Source organism: Fundulus heteroclitus, chromosome 23 (genome assembly GCF_011125445.2).
Source record: "Fundulus heteroclitus isolate FHET01 chromosome 23, MU-UCD_Fhet_4.1, whole genome shotgun sequence".
Taxonomy (NCBI): domain Eukaryota; kingdom Metazoa; phylum Chordata; class Actinopteri; order Cyprinodontiformes; family Fundulidae; genus Fundulus; species Fundulus heteroclitus.
In genome coordinates this window covers 7,238,805-7,258,246 of record NC_046383.1, presented here as the reverse complement: position 1 = coordinate 7,258,246, position 19,442 = coordinate 7,238,805, and the positions used below count along the sequence as shown (strand labels likewise).

The 19,442-nt window shown below is 38.8% G+C and overlaps 2 protein-coding genes across 2 annotated transcripts; both read right to left on the bottom strand.

The window, feature by feature from the left end:
• Window positions 1-92: 92 nt before the first annotated feature.
• On the bottom strand, window positions 93-9,712 carry chic1 (cysteine-rich hydrophobic domain 1). The gene is made up of 6 exons (XM_021316039.2): window positions 9,534-9,712; window positions 6,530-6,584; window positions 5,388-5,543; window positions 5,105-5,161; window positions 4,564-4,623; window positions 93-1,499 (listed from the first exon to the last, which is right to left on the bottom strand). Exons 1-6 carry the CDS (start codon window positions 9,680-9,682, stop codon window positions 1,449-1,451), a joined length of 528 nt encoding a protein of 175 aa, XP_021171714.1. The 5' UTR covers window positions 9,683-9,712; the 3' UTR covers window positions 93-1,448.
• A 5,870-nt stretch (window positions 9,713-15,582) lies between these two features.
• Window positions 15,583-19,335, bottom strand: cdx4 (caudal type homeobox 4). Its single transcript, XM_012861712.3, has 3 exons — window positions 18,557-19,335; window positions 17,418-17,563; window positions 15,583-16,301 (listed from the first exon to the last, which is right to left on the bottom strand). Exons 1-3 carry the CDS (start codon window positions 18,990-18,992, stop codon window positions 16,068-16,070), a joined length of 816 nt encoding a protein of 271 aa, XP_012717166.1. The 5' UTR covers window positions 18,993-19,335; the 3' UTR covers window positions 15,583-16,067.
• Window positions 19,336-19,442: the final 107 nt, after the last annotated feature.

Genomic DNA, 19,442 nt, shown 5'->3' with positions numbered 1-19,442 from the left:
CTGCAGCAGCCTTGCCGGTAGGCCCTGTGGTCGCAGGGCATTAGAAGAGGCCAGAAATGACGAGAAATAGGAGTCGGACAAAAAAAAAAATATAATAATAAAAGATGAAAATCAACTATTTATTTTCTCTCTTCAGAGGAATTAGGTCGTTGTGACAAACATGTACAAGAACTGTAACAACACAGGGAGGAGGACTCAAAGCCTCCTTCGTACGTAACAGATTTCCACCTGAACCTCCGACTTCTGTACTTTCCCAGAGGCACTCAAAGAAAACGCAGAGCGGGAAATCTTTTGACTTAAACGAAGAAAAATAACACTATCGCTCGGGATGGCGGCTGAAATAAGGAGGGGCGCTTTCTTTCCCCCCACCAACACGGCACAGACGGATACAAAACTACAAAAATAATGCTACGCTGAACAATCAAAAAATATAGATTGAATGATCACGCGTTGGCAAAAAAACCACCAATCGGCATGTTTGAATATTAAGGGTTAGAAATAATGACTCCCCTCTGGGCTCAAGTGCAATAATCAGTCTCAGCTCTGGCATCAGATACACTGTATATGGCTTACAAGGTAAACAGGTCCATATGAACTAGTAATGTACATAGACATCTCTCATTAATGAAAACTATGGTACAGCAATATATTGGCAAAGAAAATCTAAAATGGCTAAGTAAACTTTATGTAAACAATGGTATACCACTGTACAGCTTATTCTACCATGGTATTTACAGGTCAGGCTCTTGTACTAGCTAATTCCCCAGGTACAAAGAGTTAATATAAAGACAAAAAAAACAACAACAAAAAAAACACAGAGAGGAGACGTACACTGTGCGCTGGGCAAAGTTCCACCGCCTCATCCACCTGCTAAGAACCGGATTTAAAACGACCTCATCCGATCGGCCACGGCGTTCCCGTTTCAGTAACATTTACTCGTATACGTGTGTTAACCTTTTTTATTTTTAAAACATACATAAGGCAAAAGGATCGTCAGGGGAGGAGGAGGCGTCACATTCCTTCGCAAGGGATTACTGGTATACCAGATACGGGGTTTGGAGGATCTTTGGGGTAAATGCACTTTTCAGAAGAGCTTTGCTTGTCTGAACACAGGAAACAACATGAAATCAGAGTGCAACAACAATAAAAAGGGGCAGAGGAGGGGAGAAAATGTGCAAAAATCCGCTCTAAAGCAAAGTGACAGTGTTGCAAATTCAGTTGTACAAGGTACTGGGAGATGTACGGGGTCGTCACGAGAGACTCCGACGCAGACCCTTATTCCAACAAAACAGAGTAATATATATATATATATATATATATATATATATATATATATATATATATATATATATATATATATATATATATATATATATATACATACACATACATACAAGGCACTAGAGATAAGATTCAAGGGCCACCCGTCCGGTCTGATAACAGTCTCCTCAGTCCGGTCGCAGTATAGGGTATTTGGGTAAAAACTCTATAAGAATCACCTGCAGAGAGAAGAAGACACAAAACAAACAGTTTTCAGGAGACCTGCACAATGCCCAAACCTCAACTTTAGCAGAGGGTTAATTATTTAAAAAAAAAATCTTCTGCTAAGACGCAGCGGCGTAACATTAGCAATCCTAAGTGTGTCAAGTTCACACATGGCAACTTTCTCTTGAAAGCAACATTTAATGCCAAGTTATTCATAAATTTATAAGCCATAAGTGTAAAAATACCCCATTTACAGAAGTTATTTTATAAACTATCATTGTAGATATTTGGGTTTTTATTTGTTTGAACTGAACAAACACAATAAACATGTTTTTCCCCAATCAGAATATTTTTCATGACCATTTCAGTTATTTACTTTACGCTAACACTGATCATATTTTTTTAACCTTTTCACACCGTCACGTTGCCTCAAACTTTTATGTATTTTATTAAGATTTTATGCAATAACTCAACACAAAGTAGTGCACGACTGAAGTAGAACGGAGATGATAAATGGTTTCCTCGTTTTTCTGCTATTAAAAAGCCCCCACGAGTAAATACTTTACTAACGAAATAACGTTTTGCACATTGAGAGACTCAAATAGTTGCTCATTCTTCTTTGCCATATTGCTCAGGCTAAGTCCGATTGGAAAGAGGCGTCTGTGAACGGTCTTGCCACAGATTTTCAATCGGTTCCAGGCAAGGACTTTGACTAGGCCATTCTAACGCAGTAATACACTTTGCTCTAAAGCAGGGGTGTCAAACATACGGCCCGCGGCGGCCGAACAATTTAGTCCGGCCCTGTGGCTAAATGCATTATCATTATAAAAAAAAAAAAAAAATATATATATATATATATATATATATATATATATATATATATATATATATATATATATATATATATATATATATATATATTAATTTTTTTCCCCCAGTGTCCTGTCTGGCAATGTGGCAATAAGATGCCACAAAGAGCTCATCAGATTTGACTTTCACAAGTGGACAAGATAAAAGGAAGAGAATGATAAAACAATTATTAAAAAAAACATGTACTTCGTTTAATTGAAAATATGCAGTTCCTATATTGTCCACGAGGGACGCTGTGTTTTAATTAGCACATTATGCTTCAGGTGTGGAAAAATTCAAATCATTTCTTAATTATTTATCTGTTTGATGTATTTTGTCATGCAGGACAGTGTTTTTAAGTTCCAAAAAATGTGAATAAATGTTTTTCAACATTGTACAATCACTGTGATCAGTTCTTATGCATAATGCACAAGTAAATGTTTAACTGAGTAAAAGTACTGTTGAAATTGCACATACTTTTCTTAAAAACGCTGAGGTTATTCATAATATATTGTGTAAAAGTGAAATTAACTTAATATAAAAATCAACAAGTCCACATTTATTAGTTCTATTTAATCTTGCAATGAGTTGCCATCCTTTCCTCCAGGGTTGTCCATTATTTAGCTCCATCCATCTGTCCACTCTGAGCCGCTTCTCTGCTATTACTGCTATTATTACGCACTTTAGCAGCATGCTTTAGCGTCATTAATGGGGGGGGGGGGGTTGCGTTTTCTGCGATCTAAAACAAGAAGTCCATCAGGTGACTAGGGGCAAAACAGCAATGCAGGTTATAAAAACCTGATCCCTCCGTTAAAGAAGCCATGTGAGCGGACTGGCAGGAGCATGCGTCTATGCACAGCAGGTGCTTCGCTGTGGGTTTATTTTACAGCATAGGTGGTATTGAGGCTTTGGGGACCATCTAAGAATAGCTACAGGACGTTTTTTAACTTGTCTACGCCTCCAGTTAACATCATTATAACATCATAAACACACAGGATTACGTGATATTGGAGAACTTTGCAGACGATCCCTAAGCACTCGTACGGCTTAGAGTCTTGTGAGCTAAAGTAAGCCGAGATGTCTGCTTCTCTACGGCTGAGAGGAGACGACGGTCGCTGGTTTACACGCGGCTAATTGGTTAGAAATTACTGGACCTCGAAGTGAAGATCTGTCACAATCTGCAGCTCAAACTATAATCTGCTGGCAGCAAATTGGAAATCTCTGAAAATAAAAAAATCTGTTGGGCTCTTTTTGGCATTAAGACAACAAATCTTATTGCCACATTGTCAGGCAGGACAATATAAAAAAAAAATATGTATTACATATACACACTCTACTTTGATGCCCCTCCCACTGTTTTTATATTTTATGTATATGTATATATATATACATATATACACATACATATACATACATACATATATAATATAACACACAATACATATACAACACATACATAGATATATAACATATATATATATATAGTATACATACATAGTAATATATATATATCCATATATATATTAATATACATATCTACCAATATATACTCTTATATATATACCTATATATATATATCCTATTATACATATAATACATATTATTAATATAACATATATATATACATATATAATATTAATATAGAATATATAGAATATTATTATAGGTTATATATATATATATATATATATATATAGTAATATATAAATCATATATTATATATAGATATACATATAAATATCATTATATCCAATATACCTTTATATATACATATATATACATATATACAGATATATATATACATAGAGATACATATTACTATATATATACATATATAATACAATATACATATACAATAAACATAAATCTTATATAATTACAACATATACATATATAATATATATATATATCACATATACTTAATATATATATATATATATATTATATATTAGTAGAGACTCTTATAAGACGTTCTGCTTGCCCTTTCAGCTAACGTGAGGCAAAGCGCTTATCTAGTCATACCGACGACTCAAAGCGCTTTATGCTAGAGCCACATTCGCCGGCATGCAGATTGTGGTTCAGTGCCTTGCCCGGCGGCACATCGACATGTGACAGAGCTAGAGTAAAAGGGGAGCTGGAATCGAACCCACAACCCTGCGATTGGCTAGGCCACTCTTGTTCCCATGAGCCTCGGAGTGAAGCGGCCGGACGCCGCAGCCGTGTACTCACATATTCCATCATGTTGCTGCTCTCACATTTTCTCTTGCTGAGCTTCCAGTGCAGCCCCAGCTGAAGAGCGAACAGAAGACACAAACCATGAATGAACGTCGCGGTCGCTCTGGAACAGAAACAAAGACACTCAAACCCCCCCACACCCACCCACACACCCACCCACCCACAAAGAAAGGAAAATCTGTCTGAAACCGCTGCTCTTTAGCATCGGGGGAATTCAGGAGCAGGGCTGTCTGGCCTCGCAGAGGTCAAGCTGTGGCCAGACACCCCGAAGAGCTTCCTTTATACCGCTGCACCACTACTAGCTGTAATTTGTTGCTGTGAGACAAAACAAAATTAACGCGGCCCTTTTTTTTTTTTTTTTTTTTTTTTTTTTTACTGCTGACCTCACGGCCCTCTTAGGCCTCTCGCTCTAGATCTCTGCAGCAGCAGGCTGGAGTTTGCCGCACAGATTAATGATCATTATCCGTCACGACGGCCGCGGACCAATTACGCACTTTCACACACGAGCAGAGCCGCGGCCGCACGTCTTCCTCACCTTGTGGTATAGCCGGTTATTCTCCCACTCTAGCAGCTTCTGGATGGACCGCCGTGTCTTTGGAACATGAAATAGGCAAGAAAAATGCACGTTAAACGAGATTAAATCACAACTTGACCAAGCGCACCAGCAGGTAAAAAAAAAAAGCCCCTCTTTCAGGATTTACAGACTGAACTCCCAGTTTACCAGCCAGCAATTTCTGATCTGTTGTCAGCAACACGACCTTTAAACGACGCCACCTTGGACAGGGAAAGGGAGCGTCACCTGTCGGAGTCAGACTCACCCTCTTGTTGAGGCAGATGACGGGCCACAGGCTGCAGCCGACCGTACAGCAGCAACACAGGCAGCCGCAGAGAAGCCACTTTACATTCACGGGCAGGTTCTTCTTCAGGCAGGCGTTCACCCGGCCGACGCTGGTTTTGAATTCCTCCGGCGCTACCTGGATATAAAAAAAAAAAGGGAGAGGATGCACGCGTACGCGCTAAGAGGGGATGTGCATGGAGGGAACGGCTACGAAGGGAAGGGGGGGAACAATGCAAGTGTTTCTCAAGGGCCGTTGACTTAAAAAGGTGCCTAATTGTTCTGGAGAGGGATCAAAGAGCTGGAGAAAACCAAAAGGGTGGATATTTGCAGATGCTGTCCAGAGCTGAGACTTGCTAGCTGAGCTCCAGACTGTTCAAGGCGAGCCGGGAGTCAACGGGGAGATAAGCCCAGAGCCTGTGGCAGCGCTGGCCAAACAACTTGAATGGATGCTCATTCCTCGCCGAGTCTGTACGCCATAAAACCGGGGTCGTAATCTTTTATGACAGGATGCAAAGGTCTCTTTGCAAACAGCCAAAGAAGTCGGAATAAAGCCCAGCAGGGTCTGATCTGTACCCTTCAATCATCATAATTGTGACCTCATCCATCACATGTCACCCTGGGTCACAATACTGAAGGTGCTTTTTATTGCCCTACACTTCCCTCGGCCTGCTCTTCCCCCCGCAGCCTTTTTGTGTTTCTGCGTCCGACCCAGGAAGCTCCCCTGTCTACAGCAGAATCCCCATTTCATTATTTTATCACCTGGAGCTGGACCCTCCAAAAAAACAAAAAAAAAAAAAAAACAGAGGGGTCCCCCCGCCAGCCGGGTCCCAATGGACGGCTTACTCATTTACAGAGCTGGACGGCAGCACATTCAGTCTCTTTTCTATGCAGCCGGCCGCGTTGCTTATAATGCATCTGCATCAGATCAAACCAACTGGAGGAAGTCTGAATGGGGCGGTCCGGGGAAGCCGGGGGCCGTTAAAGGCCCGGCACAACAAAAGAGCCGCTGCTGCTTGAATTGCTTAAACTTTTCCCGGTTGGGTTTGAACAGAGAGCAACGTGCAAAAGAGTGCAGAGCATGAAAAACTTAAAAAAAAAATAAAAAAAAACAAAGAGCCGTACCTTTCCTGTGAGAACTGACGGAAATTCTGTGTCAAATCTGTTGCTTAATCCAAACCTGGAAAGACAAAAAAAAAATAGATTTGATATAGTAAATGTACAAAAATCGGTGCAGCAGCGAACACAACAGGAACAAAACTGGCCTACACTGCAAAAACAGAACTAGAAATGAGTAAAATGTTCTTAAAATTAGTGTATTTGTCTTTCATTTGAGCAGGTAAATAAGACCATTTGCCAATGGAATAAGATTTTTGCACTTAAAATAGGAACAATTCATCTCCATCATCTTATTTCAAGTGCAGGATGTCTAATTATCTTATTTTAGGGGTCAAAATGCTCATTCCATTGGCAGATAATCCATTTTACCTACTCAAATCAAGGATAAGTACATTAACTTTAAGAACATTTTATTTTTAGATCCATTTTTGCAGTGTAGAATGTTTTTTTTGTCCAGATTAATCAACTTCAACGGTTTATTAATGTGAAAAACAGGAACAATATGAGGCGTTTGTGATTGCTCTTTTTGCTAATTTACTCGATTTGCAGAGAACAATCAGCCATGCAGGTATCTAGAGATCCACCAATCAATCGAACATACAGATTTTTTTTAAAAACAGACAATTTTGGCCCGATCAGCTCTGATAAAATATTTGGTGGGTCAAACACTGAAAAATCCCAACTTTTTTCTACTCATTAAATGCGTCAAAACTAGGAACCCTTACCAGTTCTGGTCTGTAGACACATCTGCCAACAGACGTACTTTCATACACTTTAATAGAGCAGATGCACACATGCAGGGATAATCTCCTAATTCCTTCATTTACGCTTAGATGCAAAACTGGCTTCCCCTTCTTTTAAGCGTTATACTTTAGTCGTTACAAAAATAGAATCTAAATTAGAGCAGTGCAACAAATTGCATAGGAACTGTCTTCGCAGTTTACCAATTATTGAGATCTCAAAGGACTGCTTGGATGCGATATTTGGCAGGCTAAAAAAGTCCAGGTTACAATAAATAAAACTCTGAGTTGTTGTATATTTTCCTAACTGAACTACTTGCCTGCAACTGAACTGGATCATGGGTAATACAATCAGACAGCTCAGACCATGTGTGGGGACGTTATGATGACGGACAAGGGACCACTATGAAGAATGTGGATTATTCATAACCAGTATTGTTATGACGATGTTAAACAAACCATAGAAACATAAAAGGCCTAATCGCTGTGTTTCTATATCCAGTGATTTTATTCTAATGCCTAAAGGAAGCAGTGATACGCCTCCAAGCTGCTCCTACAGTTTAAAAGGTGCCAATAAACAGCTGGAAATGTCCTTTAGCTGTACGCAGCACAGAGTAACGCAGCGCGGCCCCACCCCCACATGTTGCTGAGCACTGGAAACTTGGATTTTCACTTATTTTGCTTATTTTTAAGCAGTTCTGTTTTTCTGTATGTAGCTTTCTGTATGCTGTCGAGCATTTTCATAACTCATATTTTGCTTACTTAACCAGGTAAATATAAATGTGTCATATGAGTGCAACACTTTTACATCAACTTGTTTTTTTTTTTTGTTTTTTTTTTTTTACACAATAAAAACCAGGCTACCTTGCAGTGATTGAGTGCAGATCTTAGCCAACGTTTAAGATTCAAGTGTTTAAACGACAAAGGAGCTCATTGTAGAAACGGTAACAAGGAGCTTTTTATTGTTAATACACGAAATAAAAACAACAATAAAACAGTTTTGGGAGCAGAATTATTTTGGCCTTTAGCTGCTAGGCATTATGGGCCTTGTAGTTGTTTTAGTTAGACAACCTGGATGTATTTATGACTTGTTCAGACCCTGCAGAAACCCTGACCTATCCATCTATCCTTGTGTCTGTTGATGTCTGTATTTCCAACTAATGGTAGTGTGAAAACGTATGTCCATTACAGACTTCTTCTGGGTTTTTTTGTTGTTGTTGTTGTTGTTGTTTTGTTTCCCGTATTACAGATCACTGAATAAATTATACTATAAGCCAAGAATAAACAGTATAACTTAGATAAATATGTAGTTTTTTTAAATGATAATTTCAATTATTATGGTGAAAAAGCCCTCCAGATCAACGTGGCTTACAAACAGGCGTTTTCTTGCTTACATGTTGCAGGATTAGGAACAGTTGTGTATGTAAATCTAACCACACCAGTGCTTTGCGTTGGTAATGGTTGTGTTTTATTAATAATAATAATAATAATAATAATAATAATAATAATAATAATAATAACAACAATATTTCCTCTAATGTCCCACAATGGGGAAATTCGAGTGCGACAGTAGCAAACACACACAATTATTATATGATGAGAAAAAGAAAAAAGAACACAAGAAAAGGTGTATACTGTCCAATCTAAAGTTAGCTCTAAAGAAAACACCAAGAGTAGAATATAAAGGGTAAATAACAGAGTTTTGAAATGTTTTGAAGTCCAACATCTCTTGGCAAGTTTAATAAAGTGACAGAGATGGAGTACATGAGGTGGATAATGCCAAAAGAGGATGGAAAGGCAGCTGGCAGGAATGACGCGGGATGCTTTTAGCCTTATAACCACTTAATCAGAGTTGTTTAAACTGGCCAATCATAACCTTTAGTTTAAATCTGTTAAAATGTTAAAAGAAAAAACGAGCCGTTAGACTGAGCTTAACTAATAATGTCGGTCCAACTGATTAGACCGATGGCGGCTCGGGAGATAAGACTTGTAGCTAACGGTTAATCACATGTAAACACAGCTAGCCCGGATCCGAAACTGGCCGTCCAGGTAACGGTTGCCATGGTGATAAATAGCCGTTACTTTAGTACGCGCGCGCCCAGAGCAGCCAGCTCCTTGACGTAACAGGTGTCTCAGCTGTTTCTGTTGTGTTTTGACGTTAGCTACTGGTAGCAGCGGGCTAGCCTCAGCTAGGGCAGCCTCTGTGTGGGATAACAAAGCGACCCCTCAACCGAGCGGAAACAAGAGGGACAAAACACGGCTCTGCTTACACGGTGATGTGCCCGGCCCCCCGCATGACCACGGGCTCCGGACAGTATCTGGGCAGGTGTTCCTCGCTCACTACGTGCTCATCCTCTTCGTCTTCTAACTCATAAATGGTATCAAAGTCCGCCATGTTGGGTAGTAAGACGCTCATCATCGCCCCGCTGCGTTCAGATTTACAAGCGCTGGAAGCATGTATGGCAAGACGCTTTGTCATGGAATAATGTCAGCACTCAGTCTTGTTATTACATGCCTGCCGTGCGCGAAACACAAAAAATACATCAAATGTATCAGCTGATGATCACAATCAAATTTATGAAAAATAACCGATAAGGCAACGTTTACTATGATTCATGAGAAAACGTCTTTCTTATGTCCCTCCAAATATTGTGGGACAGGTGGCTAAATCTTTAATTTTATGTCACCTGGATTATTGTGCACCTGTATGGTCCTCCACATCTAAAGGTAAACTAAGAAAATTACAAACTGCTCAGAACACAGCTGCCAGGTTGGTTTTAAATTAGAACAAACACTATTAGTATGCACAGTCGACTTCCCTGGTTAATGGTAGAGTCCAGACTGGCTTGCAATACAACAACAACATTTAGAAACACTGTCTATTCTTTTCAACCTGTGTTCTTATATAAGCAAATTGTCAGATGTGATCAGGTTTATTCTTATGTGACAAGGTCAGCTAATGGTGGTCAGATGATGTTACCATGTCCAAAATCAAATGCCTTAAAGAGAACAGTTACTTATCGTGCCATCAGCTTTTGGAATAATTGCCCACTGAATATACGTGAACTCAGTAGTAAAGTATCTTTTAATTATTACTTGAGAATGCACTATTTAAATTTATGAGTGGTAAATTAAGATATTTACTGTATCAAAGTGAGATTTAATGTAATTGATATGAATGTAATAACTTATTTTGATGGATTTTTCATGATCTCTACAATAATGTCTACAATGTTTGAATAAGTGATTTTTGTTTTGTCTTGTGGACCCCAGGAGGACTAGCTCGTCCCACTCTTGGTGACAGCTAATGGGGATCTTTTTAACAACAAACAATAAACAATTTACAAAGCACTTTCAGTGAATATCCCAGAAATGATTAACAATACGCAACAACACTCCCAATCACATTTTATGGCTGTGAATAAATGCTTTAAGCTTTTGCACTGCTTTGCACGTAAAAAAAAAAAAAAAAATTTAAAAAAAAGAAAAAACGTAAAAAAAATAAAATAAAAAAAACAAATAGGAGCAAAGCAATTAAAAACAACAACAAAAAATTTGGCACTTTATTGAAATTTGATTTTAACCTCAAACAGGCGGACTTCCTATTAGTCAACTCAATCAACTAATAGGAAGTTGAAGGTCATTAAGCAAGAAAGCCCGATCTGAACCAAAAAGTGTCAAAAAGGATTTGTTTATGCAGGCATGATGCAATTGTTTCCTGTAGACTGGTGAGAACGTTGCTCCATGTGGTGAAGAATAAGGAGAGCATGCAGGATAATCCAAAAGAGTGGTGCTAATTTTCTGGAAGTACTGCAGTGTTTGTTCGATCCCATGCAATTCAGTTTATTTATACAGTTCCAGTTCACAACACATGTCATCTCAAGGCACTTTTTTCAACGTCAACTCAATCAAATAATTTAGTTCATAGGTTAAAACCCAGCAGATCTCATCAAGTCATTGACTTTGAAACAATCCCTTACAGTGAGCATGCATGTAGTGACAGTGGAGAGGAAAACTCCCTTTTAACAGGGAGAAAACTCCAGCAGAACCAGAATCGGGCTCTGTGTGAACAGCCATCTCCCACCACTGACTGGTGGGAGAAGACCACAGAAGCACTGATCCAGACGTACTTTCTATGTAAAGGACAGTATGAGCCTTATGTGGGAAAGACCTAGTCCTCACTTCACAGATGAAGGATTTCAGTTAAGAAGAATGCAGACTACAACATCCCCTTAGGATCTGTGATCCAACTTAAAAAAAAAAAAAAAAAAATTCCCATATCATGATGACACCTCCTTCACAATTTCATGCGAGAAAAAAAAGCCTATCACCAGTGGGATCTTCTTGTCATGCCGGTAACATTGAAAGCCATCAGGAATGTCCACATTATTGAAAAGCCCAAACAGGCAGGTTTGTGTCATCGGAGGAGATGTGGATTGAAGACTTTTCAGGTCCTTCTCTCTCACAGATGTCCTCTTATGGGGCTGCAGCCAGCGTCAGTAAGGGTCATAATTTGGGCCAAGCATCTATTCTCACCGGCAAGCCTGATCCTTTGGCTCAGCCCAGTTGAAATATGTTGGAGGATCAACCGATAGACTTCTTGTGTCCCATAATCCTCAGGCTTTTTAAAGAAATTTAAGTTTTAGTGTCTTCGGCTGTCACTTTGTACATTCCGTATTGGTTGGTGCTGTATATTCTTCAGTGAAGGTTTGAAGGTGTTGCTTGTTTGAACCTGTAATAGTTTATCGATTGGTCTTGCTGTTCTTTTTATATCTCTCTTTGCAGGTGAAGAAGCAAACTGAGGATGTTGTATCATTCTCTCCCTTTTCTGTCCTCTTTCTCTTTTACTTTTTCTCCTTTTTTCTCTCTTCTACCCTCTTGTTTCAGTGTTCATTTACCATGAAATATTCCTTACATATATTATAATAAAGCTTCCTGCATATATAAATCAACCGGACCACTGTCGCTAAAGTAGTAAAATGCTCCACTTGTGAAAGTAAAATCTGTTGGGCTGTTTTCGGCATTAAGACAACAATTCTTAATGCTACATTGATAAACAGTACACACACACACAAAAAATAAATTTAAGTTAGCTTAATGTGATCAACCTTGGCAACAACGTAAAATTTTGAGAAGTTTTGTCTCTACAATTCGGCAAAAAAGACAACATGGCTTTGCTTATTTTACTTTTTCCATATTCGGTAAATTACCTACTCTTTCTTTTTCTCCATGCTGCTGTTACTTATTTTTGCCTGTTTATAAACTGTTTAAAGTCCATTAATTGCAAATACATGTCAATTCCTCCCTGGTGTTACGATTTTGTTCAGATGTGTATTTACAGTCATAGGTTGTATGAATCATTGTTTAATTCATATTTTAAAATAAAATGCTTTAATAACGTTGCAATATATGAATGATGATTATACAGTAAGTATTAATCTTGAGTGTTGTGCACTTTTTAGCGAGGTCTGGGTAATGGGATGGAATAGTTTATTGTAATTATTATTACAATTATTGTAATAATATTATTATTGTAATTTCCCTTATCTTACATGTTAAAACAAGTTTCTATATATATATTTTCCAGATACAAAATGGAAAATATGCATCAAACACTTAAATCTGTATTCAGTGATTATACTGTATTTAAGTAGCTGGGATTTTGGGGATATGTTTTGTAAAGACGTGGAAATTTGTAGTACAGTGTGTTTCTAAAAAAATATTACTTGTTAAAACTGCATCTAAATCAGGAATTTATTTATTGGTTTAAATGTGAACAGTGCTGCTCTATGTGCGTTTGGATCATTTTTGAGTTACCGATTGTAATTTACTGCTCAAAGTGAAATAATTGACTCTTGAAAGGATAATATTTGAGACAGAGTGCCCTCTACTGTTAAAGTCAACCCTGGTACAGATGTGTCAAAAAACAAAATAAGTCGGTTTTAAAGCTTTGGAGATTTGCCTCGCCTCCCTTACCATCCCCCTCACTTGTGTGTGCTGGCAAGATAAACTTTGTCGTGTGTCACGGCTCCAGCTGCTTTAAAATTTACAGTCGTGCCTCTAACTGTATAGATACAGACACATTTAGCTATTCTCCTGTAAGCATCTCCTTATTAATGAAGATTATCTCTTGTTTTTCTCATGTTGAGGAATGTCTAAAACAAATAGGTCTGGTTTTTTAAGTCGTGTGTTCCCAGCCAGAAATCCTGGAATGGTCTCTGAGCATGCCCTGCATTCAGAATCTTGTATAACAATGCATTTAAACCGTGGTAAGTTAATTATTGGTATTTCTGAGGGTTTTTATCTAATTTAACCTGTGGCACAGAAAGTGCAGGAAAAGCTTATTTTTATTAGCATTTTTCAATAGTTTTGGTTCGTAGTAACTTGTGCTGCTTTTGGTAGTTAGCATCACCGTCACTAGCAAATAGTTCTCAACTTGCTACTAGAACATGTTCAGCTGTGGTGTGACAGCTTTCCCTCAGACTCACCAATACACAGCCGAGGGAATCAGGAAGTCATGGATTATATTTAATGGTTCATAGAGGTGCTGACAAACCTAAAAAAGGGAAGTTTCAAAGATTCTTCCAGCAATTGATACAGATATTTAGGGATACCGCTACTTTCAAGGACCGTAAGAACCCTCCATCAATCTATTTGTTTTTGGAAAAAATAAGGAGATTTGCCCTGTTTAAACCCCAAAGATTTAGTTTGCTGTGGTCCTGACTGCTAAAGTGAGGGTGGATACCATGGCGAGAACCAAAGATCTGTCTGGTGACTTCAGAAAAAAGACTGTAGCCTATGAGTCTGGCAGGGTAATTGAAGAGCTCTAAAAAATTAAATCTGCCTTAGCATTGCATGGAAAATCTACAAGTGGTGGACATCAAAACAGCTGCCAACATGCCCAGCCTTGGTCATGCAGAGAGCAGACCACAAGATGCTAAAAGAAGTCACCAAAAACCATAAGATGTCCTAATGGGACCTACAGCAAGCTTTTGCTATTGGGGATAAGGAATGCAAGTACAAACAGAAACAGACTGTAAAAGTAACTAACATGGGAGCTGTGCACTGAGCAAACCTTTTTTTCCTCTAACAAAAGCATCCCTGGAATACTATTCTTTAGACAAATGTGTCTAATATATACATATATATATTTTTTTGCATAAACAAAATACAGCTTTCAAGGAAAATAACCTCATAGCAACTGTGAAACATAGAGGCGGAAGTGTCATGGATGTTTTGCTGCAACACAAACTGGCAAGCTCACCGTTACATAACCATGTATTCTATGGTGTACACAGAAGATGTGTAAGGAAAATGTGGTACCAGCTGTAAAAAAAAAATAATAAAAAATAAAATGAAGCTGAAACAGACCCAAAACATACCAGAGATGGCTCCAGGAAGCTTCTCACAGAAGTTATTTCAACCAAAGGTTGAAAATCTGGGTTGATTTTATAGGGGTAAGGTGTAATATATATATATATATATATATATATATATATATATATATATATATATATATATATATATATATATATATATATATATATATATATATATATATATATAACATTTCAGTACTTTTCATAAATGGATTCTATGCAATTTTCCGAAATGCTGAAAAGCTAATGGTTTAACGTGGTTGGATTATATTATAGACGGCCTGCCATACACGCTTGCAACTGGAGCTGAAAGTTTTACCGCTGCACCGCGCTCAGATTTACAAGAGCTGAAACTGTCCAGCGGAACAATCTTTTAGAGCCGTGACACACGGAAGTCCTCCGCTCAGACATGATAAATTAACCCATTAAGGTCCTGCATGGACACAGGCTATAAGTCAACTTGCTTCCAGAATAACAAGCTGCAGTTAACATGTCCAATTGGAAAAGAGCAGCGCATTTTTCAACACCTCGAATAAAACTGAACGCTTGACCTCTACAAGACAACCCAATCAAGAAAACGAGATGGGATTGTATCAGTAGCCCATTATGCTAATAATAAGAGGCTATTTGCACAAACAGGCTTTGTAGAATCTTTAAAATTCAGACGTGATGGTCTGCTTTGGAAAGCAGCCGCTTCATTTAACCACAAACGCGAAATCCTTTACACGATATTTGATTGAAATTCACAAATAAGCAAAAAAATAAAAAATAAAAAATAAAAAAAATCCCAGATGTCTCGTCTCGTTAATGTTTTAAATGACCTGGAGCCAAAACTCAGTCTCGTTTTGGCCAATGAGAATTTTTTTAAGCATTTTTATGGATTATAACAGAAACAGCAACAAAAATTGAAATAGAGGGTGATAAATCTTGTAAAAAAAAACACTTTATTTACATTTATAAAGTTGCCATTAGACGACAATATACCCGCATCATTAACAGCTGCCCTTTGTGCACCGCATTGTGCTAAAAACAAGTGAGAAATGATTTGTCAAGTAAACGCTTCGGTTCAGCTGCTCTTTATCCAGCCTGAAACTTCACTGGAATGACCCTTTTTTTCTCTCTAAATATTACCAACAAGCACATACACTTCGTCACACAAGCACCATATTTATATCTTATAAACTCACAAACAAATTAAAGTTTTTTTTTTTTTAAGTATGACATTTTTTTTTTCTTTCGCTTAAAACCCCCCACTTCATTAGAACTATTCTATTAAAAGTAATATTTCAAGAGCCTCCAGCAAGTCTTTGCTATTAAAAAAAAAAAAAAAAAAGATTTCAGATCCTTCTGCTGCCCATCAAGTGTCCTGTCAGCGCGTCGGAGTGCTCAGTTAGGAGAGACCAGACGGTCCACGCGTGGACGGCTCTACTGAGTCACAGTCACCTGCTGGATATTCCTGATAGACGGCAAGGTGTTCATTCCCTGTGGAGGGTACAGAGAGCCGTGGATCTCCGTGGGACTGAGGGAGCCCGGCACCGGCAGAGGGCTCACCGAACCCGGGTCACTGTGCACAGACCCGCTGCTGCCGTCGGACTGACCCAGCTTCTTCTTTATCAGCTTCCTCTCTTTGGCCCTGCGGTTCTGAAACCATATTTTCACCTAAGGAAAAGGTACACACATTGAAATGCTTCAGCAGAAATCACTCTACAAACATTTCATCATGTTGTTTTACAGCATATTAATCTACATTATTCGTGGGTTTTTAAATCAGACACATCACCTTGCTCCCTTTTGAACCAGTAGAAGCCTCTGGTATTTCACATTTACATTTTATAGCTATATCAGAGTTTTCTTGTAACTTGTTAAAAAAAAAAAAAGATTACGGTAATTTAATACATTTTCAAAATCGGCTAAACTAAATGAGTTCGTCATAATCTCCGTGTAATTCAATAAGATACATAAGTTAGAGTTTTGGCATACTGTAAAGTAAAAGGGCTTTCCAAAGACAATAAAACAACAAAATGAGAGTATCCTCGACAGAAACAATACTGTCATATTATAATAAGATATAGAAAATATCAGAAAAAGATAGGAAAAATAAATGGCTTGAAAAAACATATTTATTGTAAATAAGTTGCCTAAACTTGCACAGGATGTAAACAAAGCATGCATTTTTAGAGGGCGGATTTTAGTATGTCATATTAAGTGTTTTAAAAAAATAAAACATGTAAAAGACATCCAGACACCATTGTTGTGAGCCTGCATGGACAGATGATAATTCACACACCATTTACTCTTGTCATATCATATAAAGCCTTATTTCAAATAGAATAAAGTAGTTGAAACACACGATATTTTATGTTAATTTATATATATATATATATATATATATATATATATATATATATATATATATATATATATATATATATATATATATATATATATATATATATATATATATATATATGACTGAATGTCATTCTTTCTGCCGAATCTTCATAATTTTTTAATCCATAACAAATAATGGCAAATACATTAAGAAATTTCAGGGAAAAGGGGAAATAGTCTCATATAAAAGTGTTTAAGCACAGATTTTTGTGGTATGAATTAGAGTAGCTCCACAGTATTTCGACATTGGAGCAAATACTGACCATGTTTTTTTAAAGCAGCCAACAGCTTTACAGCCTTCAGCTTGATGACAACACATCTAATGTGGCGTTTCGCATTTTGTGAATGGATCAACATTGCTCATGAAGTTATTTCTATCCATACCTGTCTTTCCGACAGACCCAGGTTGATAGCCAGCTCAGATTTCCTCCTGATGGTGATGTATCTGTTGTAATGAAACTCCTTCTCCAGCTCCAGCCTCTGATGGTCTGTGTACACTACCCTGTATTTCTCCTTCGTTCTTGTTTTACCTGAGAACAAGACAAATACACATAGTGAGAACCAGGACGCTTCGTTTATTTATTTTTTATTTCAATCATCGTGGATCTGCAGACAGTCTGTTAGGGCGGGCAGATTTCCACGGAGCAGGCTTGCGTGCCTGGACCGGCCTAGCCTATCTGAGCGCCGCATCTTTATGTAGCCGCGTCTGAAATCCACATCTTCTCCACAGATACGCAAATTGAGCTTCTTTTGATCTACTTTTGATGACAAAGTACATTTTAAAGAACCGTGGAACCGACTTTCTCCTGGTGTATTCAGTAGCGCAGGCCTAACACGGGGTTAGAAACAATTAGAGAATTACAAAAGAATTACATTCTGAGCAATGGGCTTTAGAAATAAATGAAATTGTTACATTAATTCAACTTCAATTGGTCTGACGAATGAAAGCAACGCCGTTAAAGTGAGAGGGTTCATGACAATTAAGATTGAAATGGTTTAACTGCTTGTTTACTTTATTTTGTCACTCCCGGCAGAATGTTTGGGGAAAAAAGCAGTAAAAAGTCACTCTTTCCGGGCAGGGTAGTAACTCTGGGAGAGGAGAGGGAGACTAGTGCATATCAAAGTGAAGGAGGTGCTGAACGCAAAGACCGGTGGCTGGATATGATTGGCAGCACTGGAAGCAGAAAACAATGTAACAGGGAAGTCGAGCTCAGATCTCCAAGAATAACGATTAACATCACAACTGGGCACGGCGCCGATTCCTCACACCTTTATTTTTCGATTTCCATCCACGGCGGAGTACAGTTTGCCAAGCTGCAGCTTTAGACAACCATTCTTGCCATTTGTATCATTGTCCATAAATACAAACTAGATCCGTAACTATTCATGGTAATTAATTTATGTAATTAATTTATGCAGGCGTGCGTCTGCGTAAAATCCACCATATTTACGGCGCAAATGCGTAAAATGAAGACCCGCCCATCCAAACCTAAGTTTTTTTTTTTCCAAGATGAAGCTCTCACCTGTAGAAGATGATTGTGCGGTTTTGCTCATCCACTGGTATGAATTGCGCCTTTCTCTCTCAGGCGAAAGCTGTGCAACAGTAACGTTGTCCGGCGGCGGCTGCAGCACCGCAGATCCTGGAGGGTGCATGTGACTGTACTCGGACGAACAGTAGGGAACTTGTCCAGGAGATGTGTTGTTCATGGGGGGAGGAAGGTTGTTAGGGGGTCCAAGACTATACGCACCCCAGTCCTCTCTTGGGGCGCCATATGAAGGTCCCCAACTGGCCCCGGATTGTGCATGCGTATCCATGTTTGGCACATGATGGTATCCTGTAAAGTCGGGGTACTGTGGAGACGAAACGAAGTTCTGTGGAGGAAGATTGATGCTCGATCTTCTCACTGGCCCTTGGTGATACATTCCGCTTTCTTTATCCAGTAAGTATCCCACGTACATGTTTTGTAGAAAAAGGTTTGAAAAGTGGTTTCAGCAGCGACGGGGTAAATGCAGCCAATCTCACGGCGACATTTTGACCCTGTCAACTGTTTGTGTTGATCCCTGGCTCTTTATAGTCCAAATGGGTTCCCAGCGTGAAATGCAGTTCGTCTCCAGCTTTACATGATGCGTCCAGTTGACAAGAAACCAAAGGTGCACTGAGGCCTGCCTGACGTCAGCTAACTATTCGATGCTTCCAGATTTGCATCTAAATGAGAGTGACCGGCGTCGCAGGCCCGACTGTCCCTTGCGTCTGTCCTGCAGCGCGTCATCACCTGACAGCGGGCCTATCCCGAGCACGGGTTCTCCGCCCAATGAATAAATTATCACCAGGGCCTATCAGCTGCACACACCGGCAGTAAAACTGGGCCGCACGTCCGCACACGCAAAGAAGAAGCCCTGCGCGCAATT

Bases quoted from the DNA above. Each gene is read 5' to 3' on its own strand.
- chic1 (XM_021316039.2), bottom strand. From the start codon at position 9,682: ATGATGAGCGTCTTACTACCCAACATGGCGGACTTTGATACCATTTAT. The intron at 6,585-9,533 runs GTAAGCAGAGCC...TTGTCTTTCCAG, and splicing joins GGGGCCGGGCACATCACCGT to GTTTGGATTAAGCAACAGAT. The intron at 4,624-5,104 runs GTGAGGAAGACG...TTCGCTCTTCAG, and splicing joins ATAACCGGCTATACCACAAG to CTGGGGCTGCACTGGAAGCT.
- cdx4 (XM_012861712.3), bottom strand. From the start codon at position 18,992: ATGTACGTGGGATACTTACTGGATAAAGAAAGCGGAATGTATCACCAA. The intron at 17,564-18,556 runs GTGAGAGCTTCA...TCTTGTTCTCAG, and splicing joins CGCACAATCATCTTCTACAG to GTAAAACAAGAACGAAGGAG. The intron at 16,302-17,417 runs GTATGGATAGAA...CCTTTTCCTTAG, and splicing joins TGGGTCTGTCGGAAAGACAG to GTGAAAATATGGTTTCAGAA.